The sequence below is a fragment of the Cyprinus carpio genome, chromosome B24 (assembly GCF_018340385.1).
Source record: "Cyprinus carpio isolate SPL01 chromosome B24, ASM1834038v1, whole genome shotgun sequence".
In the NCBI taxonomy this organism is placed as follows: domain Eukaryota; kingdom Metazoa; phylum Chordata; class Actinopteri; order Cypriniformes; family Cyprinidae; genus Cyprinus; species Cyprinus carpio.
In genome coordinates this window covers 5369265-5396725 of record NC_056620.1, presented here as the reverse complement: position 1 = coordinate 5396725, position 27461 = coordinate 5369265, and the positions used below count along the sequence as shown (strand labels likewise).

At 35.8% G+C, this 27461-nt stretch overlaps 2 protein-coding genes across 4 annotated transcripts; both read left to right on the top strand.

The window, feature by feature from the left end:
- Window positions 1-8038: 8038 nt before the first annotated feature.
- LOC109073658 (annexin A13-like) lies at window positions 8039-16335 on the top strand. Its single transcript, XM_042751960.1, has 11 exons — window positions 8039-8162; window positions 10166-10241; window positions 10407-10501; window positions 10580-10750; window positions 10872-10905; window positions 12378-12457; window positions 12704-12772; window positions 13696-13797; window positions 13925-14000; window positions 14914-15026; window positions 15287-16335. The coding sequence occupies exons 1-11, from the start codon at window positions 8148-8150 to the stop codon at window positions 15404-15406; spliced, it is 951 nt and encodes a 316-aa protein (XP_042607894.1). The 5' UTR covers window positions 8039-8147; the 3' UTR covers window positions 15407-16335.
- An 871-nt stretch (window positions 16336-17206) lies between these two features.
- Window positions 17207-26422, top strand: LOC109073655 (zinc finger MYM-type protein 2-like). Of its 3 annotated transcripts, none has more exons than XM_042751980.1 (5): window positions 17208-18449; window positions 19752-19978; window positions 20074-20268; window positions 20585-20743; window positions 21931-22167. In XM_042751980.1, exons 1-5 carry the CDS (start codon window positions 17416-17418, stop codon window positions 22035-22037), a joined length of 1722 nt encoding a protein of 573 aa, XP_042607914.1. In that variant the 5' UTR covers window positions 17208-17415; the 3' UTR covers window positions 22038-22167. The 3 variants fall into 3 exon arrangements, with proteins under 3 accessions (XP_042607916.1, XP_042607914.1, XP_042607915.1); XM_042751981.1 differs by having other exon boundaries at window positions 17209-18449; window positions 21908-22126; XM_042751982.1 differs by lacking the exons at window positions 20585-20743; window positions 21931-22167 and adding an exon at window positions 25908-26422 and having other exon boundaries at window positions 17207-18449; window positions 20074-20225.
- The last annotated feature ends 1039 nt before the right edge of the window (window positions 26423-27461 follow it).

Sequence of the window (27461 nt, the reverse complement as noted above, 5' to 3'; positions counted from 1 at the left end):
TCTGTCAATAGCCAAGTTGCTGAAGATCAGTCCAGTCAACTGCTGTACAAATGTGATTCCAGTTCTTCCACTTGAAATTACACATCCAACTAGATTTTCAGAAGAATATGTGAGTGATGCTTGCTGCAGTAAAACTCTTCCACAAAGTTAGATTGTTGTGGATGGTTGCCAGGTGTTGCTAAGGTGTTCTGGGATGCCTTTGGTGTTTGAAATAACACTTAGTGGCTTCATTTGGCCCAAAATGAAAATTCTGCCATCATTACAATGGAGGGACAGAAATCTCTTGAATTTAATTAAAAATGTGTTCTGTAGATAAACAATTTTCTCATGGGTTTGAAACGGCATGAGGTTACCTAAATAATGACAGAATTTTCATTTTGGGGTGAACTAATCCTTTAAAGGCAGGGTAGGTGATTTGGTTTAAAAATGATTTATGTCATGCAAAACTGACAACATGCCGACAGACAAGACAGAGCAGGTTACTTGTGGTATGAAACAGTCTCAGTCTCAGCTTTAAAATTTTGTTATTTTGTAAGAAATTCAAACAATTTATACCAGTTCTTTAATGTGTTGTGACAGATCATTAGTGCCTCAGTTCGTGCAGCACATATGAACTGATCGTCTTTTCATATTTACTTAAAGCACGAAATAAACATCAATGAATATCAGAATGTATGTGTGTATATATATATATATATATATATATTATATATATATTTTTTTTTTTTTTTTTTTTTTTTAATTCTTCACCGTCAGTTTATATTCTCCTGTCTGATTTGTTTGTGGGACAAAATTGTGGATTCAGCGTTATGATTTGTCAGATTCCATGTCAATCAAACTCTTTGCAAAGGGTTAATTAGGGGGGTTTTGTTACACAGACCTGGCAACCCTGCTGTATGAAGACAGTGTAGGAATGTTCCATTTTGCATTTTCCTCAGTAAAAACACCATCAGTGATACTACAGATACTTTATCAGTGAATAATTATATATTAATGAGGGAAGTTGGGTGACAAAACATAAGCCTATTTGGTTACTGTAGCATTTTTTCTCACCTTCCTGCAAATTCTACAAACCCTAGCTTCAACCATCCTTCAGTACTAAAGGTTTAATGACCTATGGGTGCTGTGAACTCTTTGGATTGCGAGTCCTGATGAGCTGTAATGTAAGGTAAAAGCATACTAAAAGAGTATAAACAAATCACTTTTGCATTGATTTCACTTTTCAAGAGCACTCTGTCAGTGGAACGAACAGCCAATCAATACAGTGAGACTGGCCGCTCTCTACACTGGCACAAATGGAGAAGAATGTTGTTTCAGATTCGCTATCAGATATCACATCTGTGACTGCAGAGGTCATTTCATATATTTCATACATGTCATACATTAGGAGTAGCCTCTTATTTTTTGTATATTAAATTGAAACATATAGGGAAATTAGAACTGTGACCTAGGAATTAGCGCAATGCTCTGGAAAGCTTGAGTAGCAGATACAGGTTTGATTCTGACCTGTCTTGTAACTCACTCACATCCTTATGTCCAAACCACTTGTGAAGATGAATTATTTAGTATTTGGAATGTTTCCCTTTTGCTTTAATGACAGCAGCACTCAAACTTCATGAAACCTTATGAACATGTTCACCATCATGGGTTGAGAATGTTCCAAAAAACATCTTGAGAAGATGCAAATTAAATCTAAATGAATGTTTTGTACAAAAATGTTTCAGTAACACTTCAGTTAAAGCAATATGTGAATTTTGGCGCTCTAGCGGTTAATAAACAGAACTGCAAGCATCCCGTGGAAGAACATTCTAACCGGAGCTACTTCTCCAAGTTTATGTCGATGGCGATTTACGCAGTTATGTGTTACTCCGCAGCGGCTACAATAGTCCAAAAATAATCACTTATTATAAATGTACCATAGTGATTTGGGATAAGACAAAAAGGCGTTTTGGTAGATGAATTTATGATGTACTCGCTCATTATATACATTTTGCTAATTTTGAACACAGAAAAAGTAACATACTGTTGCTTTATGGGACCAGTTCTCACTGTTAACTAGTTGCTTATTAGCATGCATATTACTAACATATAGGCTGCATATTAGTGCATATTATATTATCTATCTATCTATCTATCTATCTATCTATCTATCTATCTATCTATCGCAAAACCATTCATGTTTTTCATTTTTCAGAAATACTTTCTAGTTAGAAAGAAAGAAAAAGAATCTTTCACACATATTTCATTAAGCTTCTGTCTATTTATTATCCAGAGATGTATTGTGACTAGTGGTTTTAAAAAAATTAGTCACAATCATTATATAAAATCAAGGCATTACACATTCCAACTATTTAAATGTTTTGATGTTCTATCTGCATAAAATATCAGGAAGAGCTTTAGAATTTCTTTCTGACCGTCACAGTGGGTGGGCTAATGCCCACAGAGCTCAGGGGTATAGCTAAATCCCTGCTAGCTCTGGCTGTGCTCAGAAGATAAATCCAGTGCAAGACACCCACACGCGTTTTTCATTCCCCTAGGCAGCATACAGCAGGCCACGCATTTGTAATGGGACAATTCATGACTCATCAAGGTGTTCCGGAGGCGATGTGACAAATCCTACAAGGCTAAGGTCATGAATATGAATAAGGTCGTGCTGACGTACCTTGGTAAACTTCCTGGAGTGCCCAGCCACAGAACCTAATTAAAACTCATGAGCCAAGCTTTCCACTTTCAAGTAGGATTTAACTGCATAACCAACTAGTCTGTCAACTGTCTGTCAGTAAACTAGTCGTGTACTCAGCGGGTCAGGGTTTCGCTGGTGAGCTTCAGCTGGTTATTTTCTCCATTGAATGCCTTTCAGTAGCTATGTATTATGACTAAATAAAAATTTAAAAGAATAGTTCAGGACTCCATACACATGTGCTGTGGTACTCTTGTGAACGCGCATCGAAGACTGACACAGAAGAGCGAAAATTGTTTAATAAAGTCGTTATTAAAAGTTATATAAAAGTGTTATTGTAGCTTCATAAAATTAAGGTCACCACTGATGTCACATGAATGGACTATTTTGATGATGTCCTTACTACCTTTCTGGACCTTGAATGTGGTAGTTCCGTTGCTGTCAATGGAGGGTCAGCGAGCTCTCGGATTTCATCAAAAAAATCTTAATTTGTGTTCAGAAGTTGAATGAAGGTCTTACGGGTTTGGAACAACACAACACAATCTTCAAACTGTTCCTTCTGGCTAAAATAGTCCACTATCCACAAAATTGCTTTCTTCACTGAAAAAGTTACCTCATCTGAATCAGGACAGAAATATGCACAGATCAAGCACTGTTTATAAGTGAAAACAGTCTGAAATAGTTTTAAATAAATATGTCTGTGCATTTTGATATGAAAGGACAACAGGGGATGGACCTTTTCACTGGTGGAAGCAATTATGGATTATGGATTTGTATTTTGTCCAGAAGCGACGGTTTAAAGTCAAAATATCTTTAATGATGGATTTATTTTGTACAAACACATAGACTTTTGCTTCATCACAAGATGTTAATTCAGGGGTTGGCAACCTATGGCACAGTGATTAACCATACAAATTAAAAATGGCACTTCATGACCAAAATGTTCCCAGCCCCTGCTTTAACTGATGGATTGGAGTCATGTGGATTACTTGTGGAGTATTGTGATGTTTTTATCAGGTGTTTGGACTTTCATTCTGACGGCACCCATTCACTGCAAAGGATCCATTGTTGAGCAAGTGATGCAGTGCTACATTTCTCCGAATCTGTTCTGATGAAGAAACAAATTCTTTTACATTTTGATGTCACAGACATGCATTCCCAAACACAGCACTCACTCTCTCCTGATTACTGTTCACTCAACAACACAACACACTTTGCACTCGATGTCTGGTCACCCAGAGAGAAACTTTTTTGTTTTTCTTAGCCAGAAGCTTCAAGGGCTTGTATGTTTAGCATTAGATGTATGATGCAATTGCACAGCAATTATGCCTTCATAATTCTCATCATTCTTCTTAATGAAAACACCAGCTAAGTGAGTCACTATTTACTGTACAGGCTTACAGTACCATGTGTATGTTGCTAATGTATATAAAATGGCACTCTTTATCATCTAAGAGGCACTGAAGAATAATGGTTTCAAAAAGTTCCTGCTTCCGTCACAAGTGAGAAACATTTAGTTATCTACAAAATTCATTCACCAATTACATATGGCACACATTGCTAAAACCCAACTACAACACCCCACATTCTTCGCTGTTTCCCAAACGACCCAAACTTCCTCTCAGCCGCCCTCTATTTCTCTATTTGCTATGATTAACTGTGAGCCCTTATGACATATTCACCCAATTAAAGGCCCTCTCTACACTGAGGATCATTTCCATGAGAAATTCCTCTGTGCCTGGCTGTCAGCACCAACGCTACAACTCCACGATTCCACCCACGCCACACACACACACACACACACACACACACAGGGTACGCTCAGAATGGAAAACTCTCCTTTGACTAAGTGAATACTGCACAGTGTATAAATATTACATACACATATTCACAGGTTCACCTGCCCTTACAGTCTTGATAAATGATGGTAAATGAATTGGCTTGCTGTCGTTTAAGGAGCTCTGTGCTAAACCCTTTACCCTTGAGAAGGAAACAAGACAGCTTTTTTTATGTTAAATAAACTGATTTGGTGGGAACAGCTTTATTATTTAATGAATCAACAGCCCGTTGGATTAATCTTGAACTTTTGCCATTAAATATTTATTTTGAATTTAAATATGTTGTTTTATATATGTTGAATTTATATATGCGTTGTTTTTGTTTGTTTGTATTTTTTCATGCAAGCACTTGGTATATTTTGGAGGAGGAGCTAGAGCTTAAGAGGGAGGAGCTATAAAGATCTGGGTGGATTAAATACACATTGTGTAAAAACTTTTACCAATCATCAGCTACTGAGTTGGAAAAAAATGTGGTCACCTGGGTATTAGCATACACATTTGCATTCTGTACACATGCTATATTCTGCAGAAATGGTAAGAAAAGTACTTTTGGTATTATTATTCTACAGAAAAAGGACAGTGCAGTGAAAAGAGCAAGAGATATTTTTTTGAATAATAATAATTTGAAAAATATGGTTGTATGTAACCCGCTGATCCTGCAAACATGTAAAACACCCTCATATTCTTCAAAGTTTTTTACTTGAAAAAGACAGAACTGTCATTTTCCATTAGGGATTGTGTTAACGATCGTTAGCTATTATTTGTGACACATTTATTGTAATACAAGGATACAGTAGTTCATATGCAAAATAATGTGCATATGAGTGTGCCTTTTTAATGTATGTGCCTTTTTTAATTAATCTGGAAATTGTACACTTAATCCAGCACAAAATAACACCTCATCCATTCTGCTCCAAACCTTTTACTACTCTTGTGGTGTAGCCTACTGACATCTAGTGGAAAAGAGAGCAACTACAACGTTCCTGTTCCTGTCAGGTACAAAACAAAGAAAAAAACATATTCCTCTATACCAGGGGTTTATAGTGGTTTATCCAATATTCTGAGGAGACACTGCCTCCCTTGCCTCAGAGGAAACGCCCGTTGTAGTGTGGTAGGCATATTTGGATGCAGGTCACGGAAAGGATCTGAGACACCAAGACCGTGGCATCGACCTCAGGGGCATTGGCCTTACAAATATTTCAGAAGCGCTGATTAAGACAGCCTTATGGATGCTGACAGTGACAAGAACCTCAAGGCAGTATTAAAGTGCCTTAGTACCCCCAGTGAGCAAGCCAAAGGCATCAGTGGCAAGGAAAAACTCACTACACATTTAGGATAAAATGAAGGGGCACATTGTTTCAGAAAAGCAAGGATATGCACAGTCCTTAGCATGCTTTACGACAACAGATGCCATATCCTGGAGTTTGGTAAAGCCCACAACCTACAGCCGTGACTAAAATGTATTTCAAGAAAAGACCAACACAGCTGTTCACCTACAGTATTGGCAGCCAAGAGATTCATATTGACCACTGGATGGTCCAGAGGTGGGACCTGTTTGTGACCAACATCAAAGTGACTCAATATGATAGCATCCCTAGACATTCCAATGGACCTCCTGTAATCGCCAAAGATGCCAACAACCAGCCCAAAAAGATTAAGCATGGGAAATTGAACATGCACAAGAACAAACTGACAGCTGCCAACTTGGTGGTGAATCGTGATCAAACGGTGGAGATTATGTGGTCTCGCAGGATCCATCTATTTGCAATGAAGAATTTTTGCAACTGTCAGGATGAGATCTCGGTCATTTGGCACCACGGCATCTTTGTTTCCAGGCGGAACGGTAAAGAACGCGACACACGTCTCTCGGAAATTCTGCAGAATTCAACCAATCAGATGACGACTTCGAAACTCCTGAAGTGTTTCCTGTCAGAAGGGAACCATATGCATCAGAAATTCAGCCAAAGGTCTGGGCGTGATGTCTGAGACAACATTAACCATTACAAATTAATAAAACAGCCAAAGTACTGCTATACTGTAATATTGTGGTATATTTTAGACACAATATTGTATTGATTTTGCAAAATTGTGCATATATTACCTATAAAGCCACAGATCATCTGCTGTGTGTCTCTTAACAAAACACTAGGTGTTTGACTTAAAGCAGCACTGCACAGACCGTTCTGTGTATGACATCAAAGTACTGTGAGAGCGATTATGTCAAATAAATGTCACATGGGCTAAAAAAAGTTATATTTTTTAAAAAAAAAAAAAAAAAAAAAGTTATATTTTTGCCAACACTTTTGCTGTGAAAGGGACATGTTGGTGTTAAGCCTCAGGCTGAAGGAAGTGCAGGGACAGGAGAGGTGTCAGTGAAATGGTAAAACACTTGCTTTACTTATTTGAAAAACAAACTCAGATATTTAATTGTTAAATTATAAGTAATGTGTTACTTAACTAGTTACCTGTAAAAACAAATAATCTGTTTATGTAACTTGCGCTACTTATAATGCATTACCCCAACACTGCCAGTGTAACTCTGTGAAGTATGCAAACCTGTTAAGAAACATCAACTTGTGCACTCTTTGAACGAGCAGTGTGACATCATAAACAACACATAGAACATTTTATTATTAAGTTCAAACATCAATAATAAAATGCTATTTGTTACCTCTATTATATTGCATATTATATTGAATTATACGGCAATATTTTTCAAATAACTCCCAGTCTTTATAGTATTTTTTTAATTAGTTAAATATTATTTCAAAAGCTATATAATAATAATCAAAATAAATAATTGTTTAAATAATGATAATAACTGTTGGTATAAGAAACATAATCATTCAACAAAAAAGAATGGATATTTTAATTGTATATCTTCAAAACAAATGTGATGTAAACTGAATTCCATTTAAAAGCTTTGAGTGTTTTATCAAATTGTGTAGAATCAAAATGTATTTCTACACTTTACATAAGCACTGATTTGTTAAGTTGGTCTAAATACAATAAAAAAATAAGTAGGCCTACACAAGAAATGCTTTTAAACGTGTCTGATGTTAAAAGTCATCACTCTGAGAGAAACTGAAATGTTGCTGACTGGATTCAGAGGCAAAACACTTGAGTCTATATCTGTATTAGAATATACATATTTATTGCTCACTCAGTTTATGATTGTTCAGTAGGGGGCGCCATTTCTCTTTTTACAGGTGCTAAATAAATTAAAGGTAATAGATAGATGATATTGTGCGTCCCCTAATCAGTTGTGATATATGCAAATTGAATATAGTGACTTTCTGATTGTTTGTCATATATGTGGTTTGAAGTCTTGTGGTCAGTGTTGTTGTAGTGAGATGCTTTTTCAAACTATTTTCTTACTGCTTAAAAAAAAAAAAAAAAAAAAAAAAAAAAAAAAGAAGAAGTAATGTATAATAATGCATAGATGATTATAATGATTTTCCAAAATGCGGATGCACAAAGCGTTGGCGATGTCTGGCTCTCAGGAGAACGTAAAGCCATCTCGTTATTTCCCTGCGTGCTGACGTCACTTACAGAAACTCTTGCGCGTGTGGCCTGCAGTTCGGACAGCGGTCAGATCATCAGATCACCAAACATCAGAAACTCTCACCATGGGAAACTGCCAAGTGAGTATTTCATTTCATATTTATCTGCTAAAACGCACCTTACATCCGTGATGCGTCTACATCAGAGAAAGATATAACGTTAGCTACTTCAGCATTCTGCGTTGAGTTTGGTCAGCGACACGTCGCATAATCGATCAATTCAAATCGGTTTAAAAAAGAAAATAAAAATGAATATAGAGGGAAAAGTATCAAGACAGTTCAGATTCCTCACTGATCTGGGCTGCGTTTTCGCTGTCAAGATGCTTTCGGCAAAAGCAGCCCTCTGAATGTGATGCGTCTCGTGCTTCTTTTCTGAGCTTTCCAGGATTTCTTTTACTGCCGAATGTTGAAAATCCTTTTGTTTGTTGACTTTTCGAATAGGTATTACCGCGATTTTGATTATATATAATATTGTAAAGTCAAGTGAAGTATAAGAGTCCCGTTATCTGAATGAGTCAGAGGAAGCGCTTTGGGAGGAGACGGGACAAACTCACTTTCATTTTGGCCTGATGCAGGGGCCTCCATCTGTGTTTAGACAGGGCAGGGCGCTTCCCCTGAGCATTCCTGAGCCGGGCTTTTGTTCATAGGGGGGAGACTGGGTGCTCTAGTATAACAATAAACCTCTTTATTCACAAAAAGAGTGATGCTCAATGCAGATTTCGCCGTTAAAAAATAAATCTTTAGTGTTTTATTTAGTAGTACTGGTAGTATTAGGCATAATTGAAGTAGTATTTTGATGTCTTTGAATGTATATCTTTATATCAAGTTAACATAAATTACTGGGGCCAGTTGTTCAAAAAGTTTAATCTGGATCAGAATGATCTGGATTTGGAAATCCCATGTTTTGCTATACAGGATCAGGTAACCCATCTTACTTTTGTGCTGGTTTTTCTAAGCAAAATTGGACTGGATAACTCTGATCCAGATACACACTTTTTCAGATTTCCAAATCTGGATTACTAGTGCCATGACCTAGAAGGAAATGGTTATGAAAGAAAGAAAGAAAAAAAAATCCCAATGTTTTGCATTCTAGTTTTGGATTGCATTTACACAAATAACTACTGATGGTCCATCTGTGACGACTGTGCCAATGTAGTTTACAATCAGTGATTTAAAAGAAATACAACAACTTTAAATGAAATATAATATTTTTGTTTGATATTGATAGCTGTTTGGGGATTTAGGGCTATATTACGTGTTACAAATGTTGTATTTTTTTGACCAGTTTTAAAGTTTTATTACATTTTTGTTCCTGAAATCCATCCTTCTGCTGGGATCAGAATAATCCCCCTTTTATTTTTATTTTTATTATTATACTATACTAATTATACTAAAATGTTTTAAACAACACAAACTGAGGATTTAAGCCATATCAAAACCAAGACTGAATTTTGGGATCTAATCCTAATTTTATTTTATTATTATTTTTTTTTTTTTTTGTCTTTTGAACAACCCATTTTCAAGATTTGATACAATCCAATGACCCAAATTCGATCAGATTACATTTAAACAACTGGCCCCTGGGTGTTGCCATAAAATATTTTACCATGGGTGTGTTTTGGGACCATTGGAACAGTAAGAAAAAAAATATATATATATATAAAAAAAAATTATATATATATATATATATATATATATATATATATATATATATATATATATATATATATATATATATATATATATATATATATATATATATATATATATATATGCTTTCTAGAATTTTTTAGTAATATTAAACAGTGACATTTAAATGTTTGCAACAGCAGGAGTAATTCAAATATGACTTGTTATATTAAGTTCGATATTATGTACTCAATATTATGATCAATATTTAATACTGTTACCTCAACTAATCATAATGGCTGTTAGTGTAAAGGCAAGCTCAAACTCACAACTGTTGAATGCTAAAACAATGAATTCAGTGTTCTTGGCTTGTATTACTTGTTTATGTAATTGACTGTGAACATGATCAAACTAAATGAACATTGGAAATGATTCCCCTTGGTTTTATTTGACAGCCAACCGTTGTTCCTTATGAAGACTTTGATGTAGTTGCTGACATAAAGGCCATTCGCAAAGCCTGCAAAGGTTTCGGTGAGATGCTTAAGTCAGTCTTACATTTTAATTAGCATTCGGTATGTTTATTAAATGAATATACCGTACAATTACAGTTCTACATGCAGTTATAGTTAGTCTGCTATTTACTGGATATTTTCATCACTAGAGGATACGTTTGTGGTCATTCTATTTAATTTTCAGGAACTGATGAGCAAGCCATCATAGACATCCTAGCCAATCGAAGTGCAGCTCAGAGACTGGAGATCAAGCAAGCATACTTTGACAAATATGATGATGTGAGTATTCTGAAAACATCACAGAAATCGTTTTAAGGTACAAAGAGCATGCCTTCACAGATGTGTGTTTTCTCTGAAGAGCTGGTGGAGGTTTTGAAGAGTGAGCTGACTGGTAATTTTGAGAATGCCATTGTCGCCATGCTAGACCCTCCTCACGTGTTTGCTGTCAAAGAGCTCAGGAAGGCCATGAAGGGTGCTGGCACGGACGAGGATGTCCTGGTGGAGATTCTGTGCACTTCTACCAATGCTGTATGTCAGTCTGTTTTGAATGAAAAGGCTCTGCAAGTTCCTGTGTTTGTCACCATTCCCAAATCTGAGGAAAATATTTGTCCATGAAATGAGTCATTTACTACTTTTTGTTTTCTAACAGGAGATTGCCACTTACAAAGATACCTACACCTATGGTAAGAATGACTTAAACAATATACTTTCAACACTGCCAGGCTGAAAAATTGTCTCAACTACTGTCTTAAAATTAAATTAAATTAAATTAAATTAAATAAAAATAAAAATATTCACCTTACTAAGTAAGATATCTGGGATATAATTTTTTATTATATATATATATATATATATATATATATATATTTTTTTTTTTTTTTTTGTAACTTTCAAACTATAAAAGAGTAGAGTTGATACATATAAGCTATTCGAAATTAGATTCATTGATTATGAGTGAGCTCAGTCAGTCGTGCTATTGAGGGAGCACTCTTTTCTCATTTTCTTTAATCAATACACAATTTGAAGAAAAGTATAGTTTTTTTTATATATATATATATATATATATATATATATATATATATATATATATACTGCTAAGAGGACCTCCGTCCACGTATACTGCTGAGTTTCAGGAGTGACAAACACATATAATTACAGAATTCGCTGAATTGTTCCATGAGTCACTAAATGCTATGATTAACAGGGATAACCGTAGCAACGAACACAACCAAACATCTGCCAGCCCTACAGTATGTCAAAATAGATCTGTGCATCAAGCGTTGTAGTTTAAAAGTGTTTGTCCTTTTTAAAGCTATGTCTAAACGTATTTGACTTTTTAAAATTATAGCTAAAACTAATTATTAGCATTAATAATTCACTTATTTAATTTGTTTTGTATTTTCAAGTAGTTAACTAGTTGAAATAGTTACTTAACCATTCTAGGCTGTTAAGGTCTGGGCTTTGATGTATTTATGTGTGTATTTATGTAGGTATTTATTTATTCATTTATTTTCTCAATCTGAATGCCATGAGACTTTGTGTCTTTGTTATACTTCATGCTTCAGTACAATAAAATGCTGAATGTAACTTAAGTATTCGACCATATGTTAGTTTCATTATGATTCATATGACTTTGTAAAGAGTCATAAGACAATATAATGGGAGAACAAAAAAAAATCTATTAGGCTTATCTGGGGACCAGAATGCAGACACGTTTCACATTTCTGGGGTTCTCAGAAGTGAAAATCACCATACTTTTATAGAGGTTAACAGGAATTACAATACATATTTTTACGTTCTCTTTGGCTCCAATAGAAAAAATGAATCATGGTTGCATTTCTATGACTTTACAAAAGTACATAGACTTTACAATTATTTTTTCAAGAGATTGATCACATTGGTCAGAAGAGAGAAGTATGTCAAATGTGTTAATAACTGTGGAAACGTGTCATCACAGTCCATAATTGAGATTTGGAGGTGGGCTCTTCTAGTCCAGTAAGCAACCACTCAGAACACCTTAGCAACCACATAGCAACATCAGTTCCCTAATGTTCAGTCACAATTACATTCACGTGATCACAACAGTTTATCTATTGCTTTATCAAGTAAAGCAAACTACGTTTGGTAAGCATCCCCTGTATGTTGTTGTCTACAGTGCATGACAGGGATTTGGAGGCAGACATTGAAGCAGACACCAGTGGGGATGTTAGGAGACTGCTAACATTGCTTCTCGAGGTAAATCCGCTTCATTCGAAATCAAAATGGTTGCTCGGGTCTTCCAAAATGACCACTCCGCATTCCTGAGCGACATAAGCGCTCACTGTTGGCCTGTGTTTAGCACCCCTCCCTCTTCCTGCTGTCCCTATAGAGCACTGGAGCTTGGCAGGGGCTCAGATCCCCTTTCATTAGATAAGTAGGAGCAGGATTCAGTGACGGGACTCAGATTGGATTTCAAGGGCGTCAATACTTTCTCTCTTGTAGGGCAACAGAGACGAGAGCTACGAGGTGGACGAAGCGCTGGCAGAGCAAGATGCCGTCTCACTGTTTGAAGTAGGAGACACTCAACACAGCGCCATTTAAATATTCATACCTGCACCTTGGTTTTAGCACACATCTGGAAACATACATGTCTGGAACATCTCAAATATTATTATTTTAATTATTGATAACTTGGCACAATAATATTTTTTGACGCTTTTGAAAGACGTCCGTTATGGTCACTAAGGCTGCATTTATTTGATCAAAGCTACTGTTTATATTGTCAAATATTATTGCAGTTTAAAATAGCTGTTTTCTATTTTAATATGTTTTAAAATGTTATTTATTTCCGTGCTGGAAATGCTGAATTTAGCAGACGTTGCTAGCAGATGTTCCATCAGAAATCCGTATAATATATTTATATTATTCGCTACTCAAAAGAAATTTCAGAAAAAGAAATAGTCAAAAAGTTGTGCTGCTTCATATTTTTGCTGAAACAGTCATGACTGATTGATTTTTGAACATTATTTTTATTTTTATTTTTTTAAATGAAAGGTTAATAAATAGCATTTATTTTAAATAGAAATCTTGTAACTTTAATTTTTGTACTATCACTTTTGATCAGTTTAATGCACTCTTGACAGACAATTTTTTAAATATTATATATATATATATATATATATATATATATATATATATATATATATATATATATATATATATACTGTATATATAATATTATCTTTCTGACCCCAATGTTTTGAACAGTCGTGTATAATATTAATGTTATTATTAATATTTCAGGACATTTGAATGTCCATGGTTCTCTGATATCAGTTAATCTTAAGTCTTTCTAAACAAACAAAGATGTGTGCTAGAACATACAAATGCCTATGAATTATTGAGATCACCCTGCAAATTTCTATGGAAAAATAATGATATTAATATTTAGTCACATATCCAGTTCAATTCCAGATGTTTTAATTCTCTGTCAGGCTGGAGAGGGCTGCTTTGGCACAGATGAGTCAACTTTCAGCTTCATTCTGGCCACCAGGAACTACTTACAACTGCAGGTCACATTCAAAGCATATGAAGCCGTGAGTTTTTTCTGTTCTTAAAGCTTAAGACACTAACGTATGTACAGTATGTATAATACGTTGTGTTAGTTCATGTGTAACAGCTCTGGATTACTTTTAGATTGTATTTCACCTTGTTCTCCAACAGATTTCTGGAACAGAGATTTTGGATGCAATCGAAAAGGAAACCTCCGGAACTCTGAAGGACTGCTACACTGCACTCGGTTTGTATTAAACACAGGTTGTTTTTTGTTTGTTTTGTTTGTTTTTTTTTTTTTTTTTTTTGCGTGTATGCAGCTATTATTTATTTATATTTTTTTTTGTAGTATGAACAACAAAGAAATCACATGACATCTAAATAAAAGTAAAGGAAAAACTATGATGATGCGGTGGTGTCTAGACCTTCTAGTGTCTCTAGATTCACCCATTTACATTGAGACTAGTTTACCCTCAGGCCATCCAAGATGTAGTTATAGATTTGTTCACAAATGGATCCTCTGCAGTGGATGGGTGCCGTCAGAATGAGAGCCCAATCAGCTGATAAAAACATCACAATAACCCACAAATAATCCACACCAGTCCAGTCTGTTAACATCTTGTGAAGTGAAAAGCTGCGTGTTTGTAAGAAACAAATACATCATTAAGGCATTTTAACTTAAAACCATCGCTTTAGGCAAAAAATACCAATTTTCACTTTTTCACTGGAGAAAGTAATATTATGGATAGGGGTCTCATATTTTAGCCAGAATCAATAGCTAAAAGCATGTTGATGGATTTGTTTATTATAAACACACAGACATTAACTGACGGATTGAAGTTGTGTGGATTACTTTTGTATTATTGGATTCTCATTCTGACGGCACCCATTCACTGCAATGCTAAATTCCTTTAATCTGTCGATGAAGAGTCAAACTCATCTACGTCTTGAATGGCCCGATTTTGCAGCATATTTTCAATTTTGGGTGAACTATTCCTTCAAGTCATTACTGTATACAAACACAGATCGGGTGCAGTGTGAACAAAGCCAAAATGCCTTGGTTAAATATCTCAGTTTCTAATATTAGAGGTCCCAGTTTAGATTATTTGTATAGTAATGCTACGCTGCTCACTGGTTAACTCTTCCCATCTAACCCATAGTGAGGTGTGCTAAGAACCCTCAGCTATACTTTGCCCGGAAGCTGAATGCCGCTATGAAAGGGGCCGGAACTGACGAAGACACTCTCATCCGCATCATTATGTGTCGCTCAGAGGTAAAATACCACTTATCAAATCATCAAATATTAATAATAAGCCATACTGTACTTTTGAACGGTAGTGTTCTTTCGGTTCAGTTGGCAAACTGGAAATAAAAGGTCGAACGCATTGCATTGTGGGATATTATTATATATCCTCCATAAACACTGATATTTAGCGTGAGTTTTTTTGTTGTATTCTGCATGATGAATGCTGTTCTGTTGTTACACAGAGGTCAGATTAGACCGTCTTATAAAACACTCTTCTGTTTGAATAGATTGATCTGGAGACCATTAAAGACATGTACCTGGAGAAATATGATGTGTCTCTAAAAGACGCCATCAGCTCGGAATGCGGCGGAGATTTCAAGCGCCTCCTGCTGGCCATCCTACACTAAAAGAAACCCAGTCCGAGTGCTTACCGTTGACCAAGGAGGTTTTCACTAAAAGAACTAGTTTAAAGTGAAGAGTTAGTAACACAAGCTTTAAGTACAATATGTTTAATATGAATGTTTTATTATGCTGTGCACATATGTATTTCGTATATATTATGAAGATGCATAACACCACTCAAATGTCGCATTGGTGTCCAGTTTCTATGGCATTCCTTATTCTTGAGGCATAATTGGCCAGTTGAATTAGTTTAAGTGGAGTCTTATGGTTTCCAGGATTATACGATAATATTGTTACATTATGATGATTAGAAGTTGAGAAGTTAATACATAAATGATACAAAGCCAGCATTTTCCATGTTCCAGTATTTTTCCACACTGAAACCTCACAGTTTTACGGTTTCAAAATGTGCATGACCATGTGAATTCTGAATATTTATGTGAATGACTTGCTAAATGCTAAAATTACAATGTAACATTTACCGTCTGCGAAACAATTGTCTATTTAAGAGATTTCTGCAGCTTTTTTTGTCCACTTGTGGTAAAATATCGGAATTATTGAAGCAACCGTTTTTAATCACTCATTTAATATACGGTGTGTTGTTGTAACTTACACAATACTAAAGTATTTATATTATTTACATGGAATCATTTTAATATGATTTACAGTATATTTTAATATATCTGTAACACAAGAATACAGGCAGAGTTCTGCTGTCCTCCCAAAAAATGTATTTTATCAGATTAATATTTAGAACATTCACTAGGCCCATGTGTCAGTTGGTATAAATGAATTGCAGGACTCACTATTTGAAAAATGACTATTTAAATGAATCATAGTTTGAATAAACGAGATGGAATCTGGAGAATTATCTTCTGTATTAATACCCTAAAGTAATTTACTGAATAAAATAAAGCAGTTCAAAGTTCCTGGATGACTAGCATTATTATTGTGACTTTTTTTTTTATCATATTGCATAATATGATCCCCTCAAAAATATTTCTTTGAGAAAAGTCATAAAAATAATGAAAATTAGATACTAAAAAGCAATGGACAAATTAATAAATAAATAAAATAAACTGTGAACTGAGTGAACATTGGTGAAAATTTTAGATTGAGGCAAGTCAGTGGTTTCTTCCAAGGAGATATACATATTACATATTTAAAAATGTTTTAAAATATTGCAAAACAATCACTGAAATAAAACAAAATTTCTTATTGTAATTCACATTTCAACATTTCTTCTTTTTTTAATACAGTGGGTTTATGTAAAATACATTTTCTAGATATACAAATCAATAAAAAAAAATAAATAAATATATTACTAATTAATTATTAGTAATATAATATATTTAAACTTAAAAAAGAGTTGAATACCTGAAGAATATTTACCTTTTAATAATTCTGAAGCTTAATTTAATGTAATAATTATTTGAGTTACTTATTTGAATCCAAGGACACTTGTTTCTGTAAACATAAAAACAAACAAACAAACAAAAAAGTATTCAAATCTTTCTCATTGCAGCAGATCAAAACAGCACCGTTTAAGCAACCCAGCACAAGCATTGAAGCCATGGCTAAACAGCTTTTTTATGAATCTTTATTTGTTTTGCATGAGTATGATAACCTATCAGTGATAAAGTGTCAATGCCGTGTTAGCTAAAAATCAAATAGAAGGGCATTTGCATAAAATTTAAGACATTTCAATCGAATAGTGAAGTCGATTCATGCATTTTAGATCGCATGTTGTTTGCGCAGTAAACGGTAGATGGCGGTATATTTCTGTGGCGCTCCATCCTCTAGTATCTCAAAGAAGCAGAAGAACAAAGAAATCCTGTAAACACTCGTGGATCAGTGTACATGTCAGCAAGTCGCTTCAAATAATTGTTCATTTCACCTTAGTACAGAAAGGTTAGTATGTATGTCATGTAGTATTGAGCCTACGAACGCCTTGGGCATTTATGACATTGAAAGAAGGAAGAAGAACACAGTTTAACAAACGATTTTTGTTTCCATGAATACAATGTTTGACCTAAAGTGCGAAAGCTCTTCAGGTGAAGAGGAAGAGACGGAGGGAGGAGAGTCCAGTTTAACCGCACAGGTATCTAGATGTGCGAATGTCTCATCAGCGGATTTGGACGAATTAGAGCACAACCGGAACGAATCTAGTACTGTAAAGCAAACAGTATGGGCGGTGAACTGTTTTAAAGCCTGGCTGCGTGAAAAGCAGCTGACGATCGACTTTAAAACCGTCGAGAAGTCGGAGCTGAACTCGGTGCTTCGCGAGTTTTATGGCTCTATTCGGACGAGCAAAGGAGAGCTGTACGGCATCAGCAGCTACGTCGGGCTTCGAGCTGGACTGAATCGGTTCATCAGTGAACCTCCGCTCAACCGGGTGTGGAATCTGATGCAGGACACCGAGTTTAGGGCCGCCAATAATGTTTTCAAAGGCGTCGTTAAGCAGATCCGACGCTCCGGGAGAGATATAACAGCACATTACCCCCCGATTTCACCGGAGGACCAGCACCTACTGAAGCATTCTCCTGCACTGGACCCTGGCAACCCGAGAGGCTTGTTAAATAAGGTCTGGTACGATATCCAGTTACATTTCGGACTCAGAGGTAAGGAGGGCAACCGACACCTGCAGGCGGACTCGTTTGCTCTGAACCGAGACCAAAACGGATTCAAATACTTCACGATGACATTACACGAGGACGCGAAAAACATGCCGGAAAAGGACAAGAAAACCCGCAGGGCTATGTATGAAGAGCCGGGCAATCCTCTGTGCCCAGTCGCGTCTCTGGAGAAATATCTGAGCAAAATTCCCACCAGCGCAAAAGCGCTGTATCTGCAGCCCAAAAGGACGTATGTGATCACCGATGAGATGTGGTACACACCACTTCCACTGGGAGTCAATTATCTGTCCCAAATGCTGCCCAAAATATGCAAAGAGGCCGGCACGAGAACGATATACACTAACCACAGTCTGAGGCTCACTGCGATTCAAAGACTGACTGAATCGAGGGAGATCATGGCGGTGTGTGTGAGGTACGTTTAGCCTACAAACAAAGCAAGACGTTCAGAATATAAACAATAGTGGGTCTTCTGCAGACACTCCAAACACGGTAAACAAAATTGTATCCATAAAAAAGTTAGTTTCTGGCATAGCATGCTTATATTTCATATAACAGCATTGGGCCTGGATCGTCTCACTCTGCTTGTTTATTGTTTCTAGGCAACAAAGTCGAAGCTTGGACTTATTTTTTAAGCTAGTTTTACTTGAAAGGCAAAGATAAACAAAATAAAGGACTGACTTAAAGAAATTATTCGGCATTATAAACGATAGCTTACTCAGAAAATAATATTCTGTCATCGTTTAATCATCTTGTTGTTCGTTCTTCAGTGGAACACAAAAGATTATATTTTGAAACTATATTGTTCTGGACCCCATTGACTTTCATTGTACGGAGAGCAGTTAAAACATCTGTTTTTGTGTTCCACAGAAGAAAGCCTTACAGGTTTGGAATGACATGAAGATGAGTAACTGATGACAGAACTTTCATTTTTGGGTGAACTATTTCTTTATAAAACGCTCATTCAAAAACAATATGTGACCCTGGAGCATGAACCAGTCCAAGGGGTCAATTTTTGGAAACTGAGATTTACACATCAGCTGAAAGCTGAAGAAATAAGCTTTCCATTGATGTATGGTTTGGAATCTGGAATCTGAGGGTGCAAAAAAATCAAAATATTGAGAAAATTGTACCTAAAGTTGTCCAAATGAAGTTCTTAGCAATGCATATTACTAATCAAAAATGATGTTTTGATATATTTACGACAGGGAATTTACAAAATGTCTTAATGGAACATGATCTTTACTTAATATCCTAATGATTTTTGGCTTTAAAGAAAAATCAATAATTTTGACCCATGCAATGTATTGTTGGCTATTGCTACAAAAATGTCTGTGCTACTTATGACTGCTTTGTTTTTGTTTTTTTGGTCAAAGGTCAAATATCACATTCACAATGTGCTGGTGCACTAGATAGTGATAAAAGAGTATCTATAAAATATTTTTGCAAAGTAAAAACATGATCTAGTAAAGCACTCTTTATTAGCAGTGGCTAAAACCCATTCCCGAGATGTACCAAATATAAGCGTTTTAGTTTTGTTGTTATAATGGAACTATACTGCTCATAACTCACACAACTTACGTCCACTTATATACTCTGATCCGAATCCAGTGAACACAGACAGGTGGAGAGATACAGACAGTGAAACCTTTCAGTGCTGTAATATCAGTAGGGTAATAAATATGAAAAGTGCAGTTATGATAGTGTTCTCTTGCAGTGTTCCAGTTCAGATTAACACTCAGTGGCAGCAGCAGCAGCCGGAATCCACTCCATACTCGCCCAGCAGTGAACTGGACTCCAGCTCTGCCAGACAGGAGAGTCCCGTGAGCAGCCACAGTTGGGTGAAACAGGAACCGGAGCCAGAAGCCATCCAGTGGGAAAATAAAAACTCTGATGCTGCCACTGATGCTGACAAGGACAAAAATCTCAACAGTGCTGTCACTAGTACGGTATTTTTTCATTTCCTGAAAATCCGTGAGCTCATTGGGATCTCCATATTTCACTGATGAGATATTCATTTCTTTTATTTTTTTTTTTAGCATCGGTACCTTCAATGGAGGGTTTACCCAGCAGTGTTATGCTGAGCATCACTAAACTTCAGTGTCTGCTGGAGAGCAAACAGGAGAGGATTGAAGCTCTGGAGAGACAGGTGCAGGACCTGCAGGAGGATCGCAGGTTCCTCCGCTCACAGATCGAGAACCTCACTGGCGCTCGCTTGGTTGCAGTGCCTGAAGGTGTGGTGGAAAAACATCTAAACATCTGTATTGTTGAATGCCATATGCATTATAATTCATTTTAGAATGACCTTTTGCAGTGAAGGATTTTTAGGATTTTTGAATCTTTTAATCTTTAAAATGTTAATATAATATTTTCATTATGAAAACAAAACCATATTAAATTGCAGTGTTTGTATTTAATTTAGGGTTTAAAGTAACCCTTACAATTATAAGAAGTGTGCAAAAATGTGGTGAAAATTTAGTTAATATAACTATGCACAATTTCTCACTTTAAGGTTATGAGAATTATTACTATTATTCTCTGTTGCTGCAGCGAGCACATCAGTGTTCTCTCAGTCCAGGTCAAGGAAAAGGCGGCGTAAGACCTCGTCCAGCTCATATTTCGAAGATGAGAGCATCACCGATGAATCGTCATCTGAAGAGTCCAGCAGCGTCAGAAAAAAAAGACGCCATAAGAAGAAAGGAAAGAGAGGTACATGACAACTAGCACTTTAACATTAGCAGTTTTGTATCTGGATTGTTCATGAATTTGCCATACCTGTACAAGATCCCTTGTAAAAAGTAATACACTTTAGCATTCATTTAAAAGAGTATAATGAAGTGTAAACCGAATGTAATGTTTTTGGACGCTTGCAGTGTTAATTGAAATGAAATGAAAATGTGTTATATGTTAAGTTTATATGAAATGCAATTATCTGAACTTTATATTTAAAAAAAAATAAATAAATAAAAAAAATTATTGACCCACTTAAAGGGATAGTTCACCCAAAAATGAAAATAATTAATTACTTACCCTTCATGTTGTTCCAAACTTGTAAGTTCATTCTCGGAACACAAATTAAGATATTTCTGATGAAATCCGAGACAGTTCTGTCCCTTCATAGACAGCAAGAGAACAACCACGGTCAAGGCACAGAAAGTTCTCTTTCTATCTATAGAGGGTCAGAAAGCTCTTGGATTTCATCGGATGTAACTTAATTTGTGTTCAGAAGATGAACGAAGGTCTTACAGGTTTGGAACGACATTAGGGTGAGTAATTAATGACAACATTTTCATTTGTGGGTGAACTAACCCTTTAAGTACATCTGTATATGTAATTTCATAGTTACTGCTGTCTTGAAATATGGTTTAATTGCACTGAATGTACTGACACGTATTTATGGTAAACTAAAACATACTTTAATGTAATTTCTATTAAAAAACGAGCATCATGTATTTTTACACATTGCCTCTAGAGTTGCAATCTAGGGGCATCTAAAATATATTAACTTGAAATGTGTCATTGAATAACACACTACAGTTCAAATTATAAAAGATTTACAGATATTTTAGTATTTTATTTAACAAATCAAGTGTACTTATTTATTTTAAATTACTTTAAAGTAAAACTTTTAATTTGAAATCACAAGGTGCACGTTTAAAATTTCAGAAATTGTGTGCAAGTAGTTTAAGAATACTAATTATCATTTTGCCATTTGAAGTGCACTAAAAATGCACTTTCATTAAAATTAAGTATGTAATTTACAGGAGATAGTGTTTTAACAGTAAACATGTAATAGTTATATATATAAGCCTAAATTAAAATGGCCAAATTTGAAATGGATTTTTGAGTTGCATTTCAATCTCTTCCCAACAGAGTGTGTTCCTCATTGTGACTAGGTCTTGATCAGCCTTTATCAAGAAGAAGAGCATGGATAGGGCTTTCTGCCCAAGAGCGTCATTTAAGTTCACAGGGCCTGGGTGAGCGTCCATATGCCCAGGACTAGAGTAGCCTATACCATAAAGGACCTAATTATGGCTCTCTATCATGGCCTGGGACAGCGCTCCTGGTTGAACCCTCCCTGACAACATCCCCAACATGGCCACATCGCAGAACTGCACCAGTTTGCTTTCAAATCTTTTTCGTCTGGTGGGTTTGATCAGGCCTTGATCGCCAGTGCGTCCACCCTCCACAACAGAGCAACAACCCAGATAACATTGATCATATCTGAGCCTGGCTCAGGTGGGGTTTTGATTTTTGAGTAAATATGAGTGTGGTTATCCTGTTGCTTTAAAAAGGCAAGGTGCTGCTTACGATTTGTCAAATGTAAACTTACATTCTTATACTTGTGTAAACGATGATTCTGAAAATGAAATGAATGAAACTGCTATTCTGAAAACCATCAGTAAAACCCTAACACAGTCTTCCGGGTTGATCTACCAATTGATATCACAACTGAACAGCTCTTTTTTGTTTTTGCTGATGAAGCCCTTGCATAAAGGATGGAGCAGATGGCCTAGCACTGCTATTAAAACTACAGCATTCTCCATGACTGAACACTAGAGGTCGCTCTGATACCATTGTTGAGTGAAAATGGTGCTGGGAGGAAATAAAGTAGTGAGTGACATTTGAAATGTGTTGTGATGCATAAAATGTATCTCTTTACTCTCACTAGTTTTATTACTGTGTACTGTGTGTATTTCTGTTGTAATAAATGCACAGATCACTTAAAATTATATCTTCTTTTTATCTTAAGTTTTACATGTTGTGTGCAGTAGCTGGAACAGACCACCCAGTTCACTCGTGAAGCACAGATCGGGCTTGTATGTTTGAGATGAACCTTGTGTGTGTTCGTTCCTTTATGTCAGGGTTCTTCATATCTGGCCCCTCAAGTTCCACTGTCCTGTAGAGTTTAGCTTCAGCCTGAAACAAGCCAGTCCAGAGGTCTTTAGGGCTTGCTAGAAAATGACAGGCTGGTGAGTGGGATCAGGTTTGGGGCTGAACTCTGCTGGACAGTGGCCCTCAAGAGTCAGGGTTCAAGAACACTGCTTGTGGTTTGAAACATTTGTTTTCATTCTTTATTTGTTTCATTGGTGTTTTAAAATAACCTTCTGACAATTTATGTAACAATTAAAGGTGCTGCAAGAGCTTTTAGCTGTTTTTCTAACTTAATGAACATGCTCTCTGAAACCGAGATCTTCAACCCTGCTCCCGTGACCCACTGTCCTGCAAAGTTGAGCAACTGCAGTCAAACAAACAGAAAAACAGAACCTGCGACCGTAGTTGATAGCCTGCTTTTGGGAAACGCACCCCTGGACTCGAGGACAATATGACTCGTGAAGGAAGCGTTCAGTCCGGTTGAGAACCAGTTTAACTAATTACTTAAGTAGAACCGGCAAAAAAGTTGGTGTAACCGTACTTAAATTATAACTAACATTATAAGAGGGGAAAAAGGTATATGCAAAAGTTTTTTTCTTCTTTCTGTTAAGCAGTTTGGCATAAAATGTATTATAATTTCTTTGAAAAAAAAAAAAAAAAAAAACTAGTGAAGCTGTTCTGTGTGGTGTAACCAGAGCCCCTCCCAATCTCTGGTGTAACCGACTTGTAGGAAGGCGTGCGCTGCTGTCACGTGACCGTGAAACAGGAAATGGTGTTTCAGAGACGAACCCTTCAAATCCTCATGGCTGTGTGTCAAGGTTAGTATGCCTTTCCAGATAGTGTATCATTTCATCATTTTATGACGTAGTAAAGTTTTTTGATGATCACATATCGGCTGCTGGAAAGCTTTGAAGGGTCATGAATCATGCTACTTTTTTAGACATGTGGTAACTGAAATGTCAAGTGGTGTAACCAATCACTCCATGTGACACACGCACTGCAAGATCTAGCACACGAACCTCGGTGATTTCCTGATGCTGAAAATATTATTTAAATTCCTAGAGCATGATGTTTTTAGATGTTATCATCCTTCTTTAATACAGTAGCTGTCTTATGCTCTGTAATATATGGCATTAAACTTTAATTCATAGTTAAATTATAATCCAATATTGTGTGCACAGTTACTATTCTAGATCAGTTTAGATTGGAAGTGGAATTTTACTATAATATAAAAATGTAAATGAATTGCAAGAGCAGTTTCTACAGTTAAGAGGAGTCTACTTAATAAAGTCTACTTATAATCAATACTGATTTAACACCGGCATCTATTAAAATGGACTGAAAAAGTACATTTTTGTACAGTGATATCTAACTGTTATTACAATTATGTTAAACTGTAAGTCTAGCAAACATTAAATCTAGACTAGCATTAAGATACAACACAGTCTAGTTTAAATGCATATCCCTTTGTAACGTATTCTTTCAACATATATACATAATTATTGTGTTGTAACAAGCTTTTTTTCTTTCCCATTTATAGATGCCACTATCAAACAATGAGAAATCAGCTCGACATAGAGCAAAGGTGAATGCTGATCCTGTTGCTAGGGCCAGATACCTTGCAAAGAGACGAGAGAGGTGTTTGATTTGTGCTCCACATATCATCTTAAATTCTAATAGCAAAAATCCAGTTATATTTAAAGTTACACTATTATTAAAAACAATAGTGCTTTTATATAAATATTAAATGTTACATTTTAGTGCTTACTAAAACACTTTCTTTTTGTTTCAAATTCTTAGTTATCAGCAAAGAAAAAGAGAGGGAAAGACTAAACATCCTCCAGTAGCTGAACTCTCTAAGGCAAGACAGGAGGAACTGAGGCAGAAAATGGAGACGCTACCAGAGAAGTCCGCAGGAGCAAGATTCGGAAGTTACCACTGCAGTGCTCGTATGTGCCTTCAGCCTGTTTAATTGTTTTACAGCATCTTTCATCTTTTGGACATTTTGAAAGCCAGTTATGCTTACAAAAAATTGGATTTAGCAAACTTAATGAGAACTATCACTGGTGTCATAAATACACATATACAATAATATACAAATGTATACTACATTTTTTTTTTCGGCATCTTAAATTCTTGAAAAGAAATTTTTTGACATATAAATATAATCCACAATATAAGCAAGCTGTATTTAATTATTATTATATTTTTTTTTTGGAATGAAGGTGCATATCAATTGTGCACAGAGATACCAATATTAAGAACGTACATGGAGTCAGCTTTGATTTCATGTAGTTATTATTAGTAAAGTAATGTATAAAAGTGGAATTATGCTAGGATTGTCATATGATATTGTCCTCCTGCAGCTCTCAGGTCGAGATGGACTCTCAGTGGCAGCAGGATTTTGCTCCATACTCTCCCAGCAGTGAAGCTGACTCCAGCTCTGCCACAGCGGAGAGTCCTGTGAGCAGCTATAGCTGGATAAAACAGGAACCAGAGACTGTAGTAATCCAGTGGGACAATGTAAACACACTGCCAGGTGCCGCTGAGACAGAGCAGGACAACACTCCGAGCACTGCCACTTCCACCTCCAGTACGTGATTCGTTATTTACTGAGAATCAGTGGTAGTTAGTTCATTAGCATCTCCAAAACACAATGATGAGAGAGGAGACATTTAGGTATTGTCTGCAGTGATGTGATTGGTACAGTTTTGTCATTGAACAGAGGGTTGTTGGTTCGAATCCCAGCCAGGCAATTGGGTTGTCAGTCAGAGAAGTCTTCTCTTCTTCAGGAACAAGTACATGCACAGAAACAAATCGTCATGCTTTTCTCTCTTTCTCAGCAGTGAGACCTCCGATCATGGAGGATTTGCCCAGCAGTGTTATGCTGAGCATCACTAAACTTCAGTGTCTGCTGGAGAGCAAACAGGAGAGGATTGAAGCTCTGGAGAGACAGGTGCAGGACCTGCAGGAGGATCGCAGGTTCCTCCGCTCACAGATCGAGAACCTCACCAGTGCTCTCTCTGTTCACGTCTGTCGAGGCATTTCAGATGAAACAACTGGAAAAAGTTAATTGGAAAGTGTTTATGTCAGAGCATAAACTGTAACTGAATGGACTCAAAGTATGTTTGTTTTATTGTTATTAATTTATGTGAATGAGTTTTAAACAATTATGTATTAGGTATTCAATATTTTTATAAAATTATTATTGTTATTACTATTATCATTATCATCATTATTATTGTTAAGGATAGTTTACGCGCAAGTGAAAATGTACTCGCCCTCATGTCATTTCAAACCTGTGTGACTTTCTAGGGACCATAAAATGTCTTTATCTTTTGTTGATAAAGTTGTGGTCACATTTACCACTGTTTATCCAATATTCTTTGGCAAAATCCACTTATTTCAGTAGCAGCCGTGGGGGTGCCCCACTAAAATATCATCCATTTGAAAACATATATGAACTGAATGAATCCTTGTAAACTTAAATTCTAACAGCAAACAATTATTTTATTAAAGTTATACTATTATTTAAAAAAATAATGTTTTTAAATAAATATAAAATGTTACATTTTAGTGTGTACTAAAACTTTCTTTTTTTTTATTCATAGTTATGAACAAAGAAGGAGAGAGGGAAAACAGAACTAAATGTAAACTACATAAACTGAATCAGTCCTTATAAACTTGTAAATGTGTTCAGCATTATTCAGCAAATGTTTATTTTTTTTTATGTATTTTTTTTTTTTTTTTTTGGAGTTACTAGACTATTTATTAAGTCATAAAGTGAGATGGTTATTTCTCACTTTCAAAAGAACAACCAATAAAACATAATACAAACAAGAAAAAAACATTGACAAAATAGCCTAAACATAATTTGTTTGTGTTTGTTTTGTTTAACAACCTAGTTCACTATGCTCTCTTGGTTATTTTTTTATTATTATTTTTTTTTTAAGAAAGAAGAAACAGCATTATAGCCAACACAGAAGAACCAAATGAACATTTTTATGTTGAAGGCCTTTTATTTAGGTGACTACTTTTGAGAAATCACTAGTGAACTCCATGGCTGAACACTAGAGGGCAATCTGATATCATTGCTGTTTGAACGTCCCGCTTGAGTTTTGTGTGTCAGGAGGTGCATTTTAACCGTTCAGTCTTTTAATTTTGGAGGAAAGAGGGAGGCTGGACAAGAAACACAATGTTAAAGGGATAGTTCGCTCAAAAATAAAACTTCTGCCAACATTTACACACCCTCACGTCTTTCTAAACATGTATGATTGAAATGGACCACAGAATTTTGAAGGTTTTGGCTCCATTGATTTACATTGTATTAAAAAAGCCTCTGCTTTTCACAAAATATGTTCCACCACAGATAAAAGAAAGTCATACAGTTTTGGAACAACATGAGGGTGAGTAAATGATCACAGAATTGTCATTTTGGGCGGACTATCCCTTTAAAAGGTAGGATAGGCTATTTTTTTTTATTAACATTTTTTTTTTTTTGTTATACTAGTTAGCTCTCTTCACATCTTGATAGTAATCAACAATTAAAGTG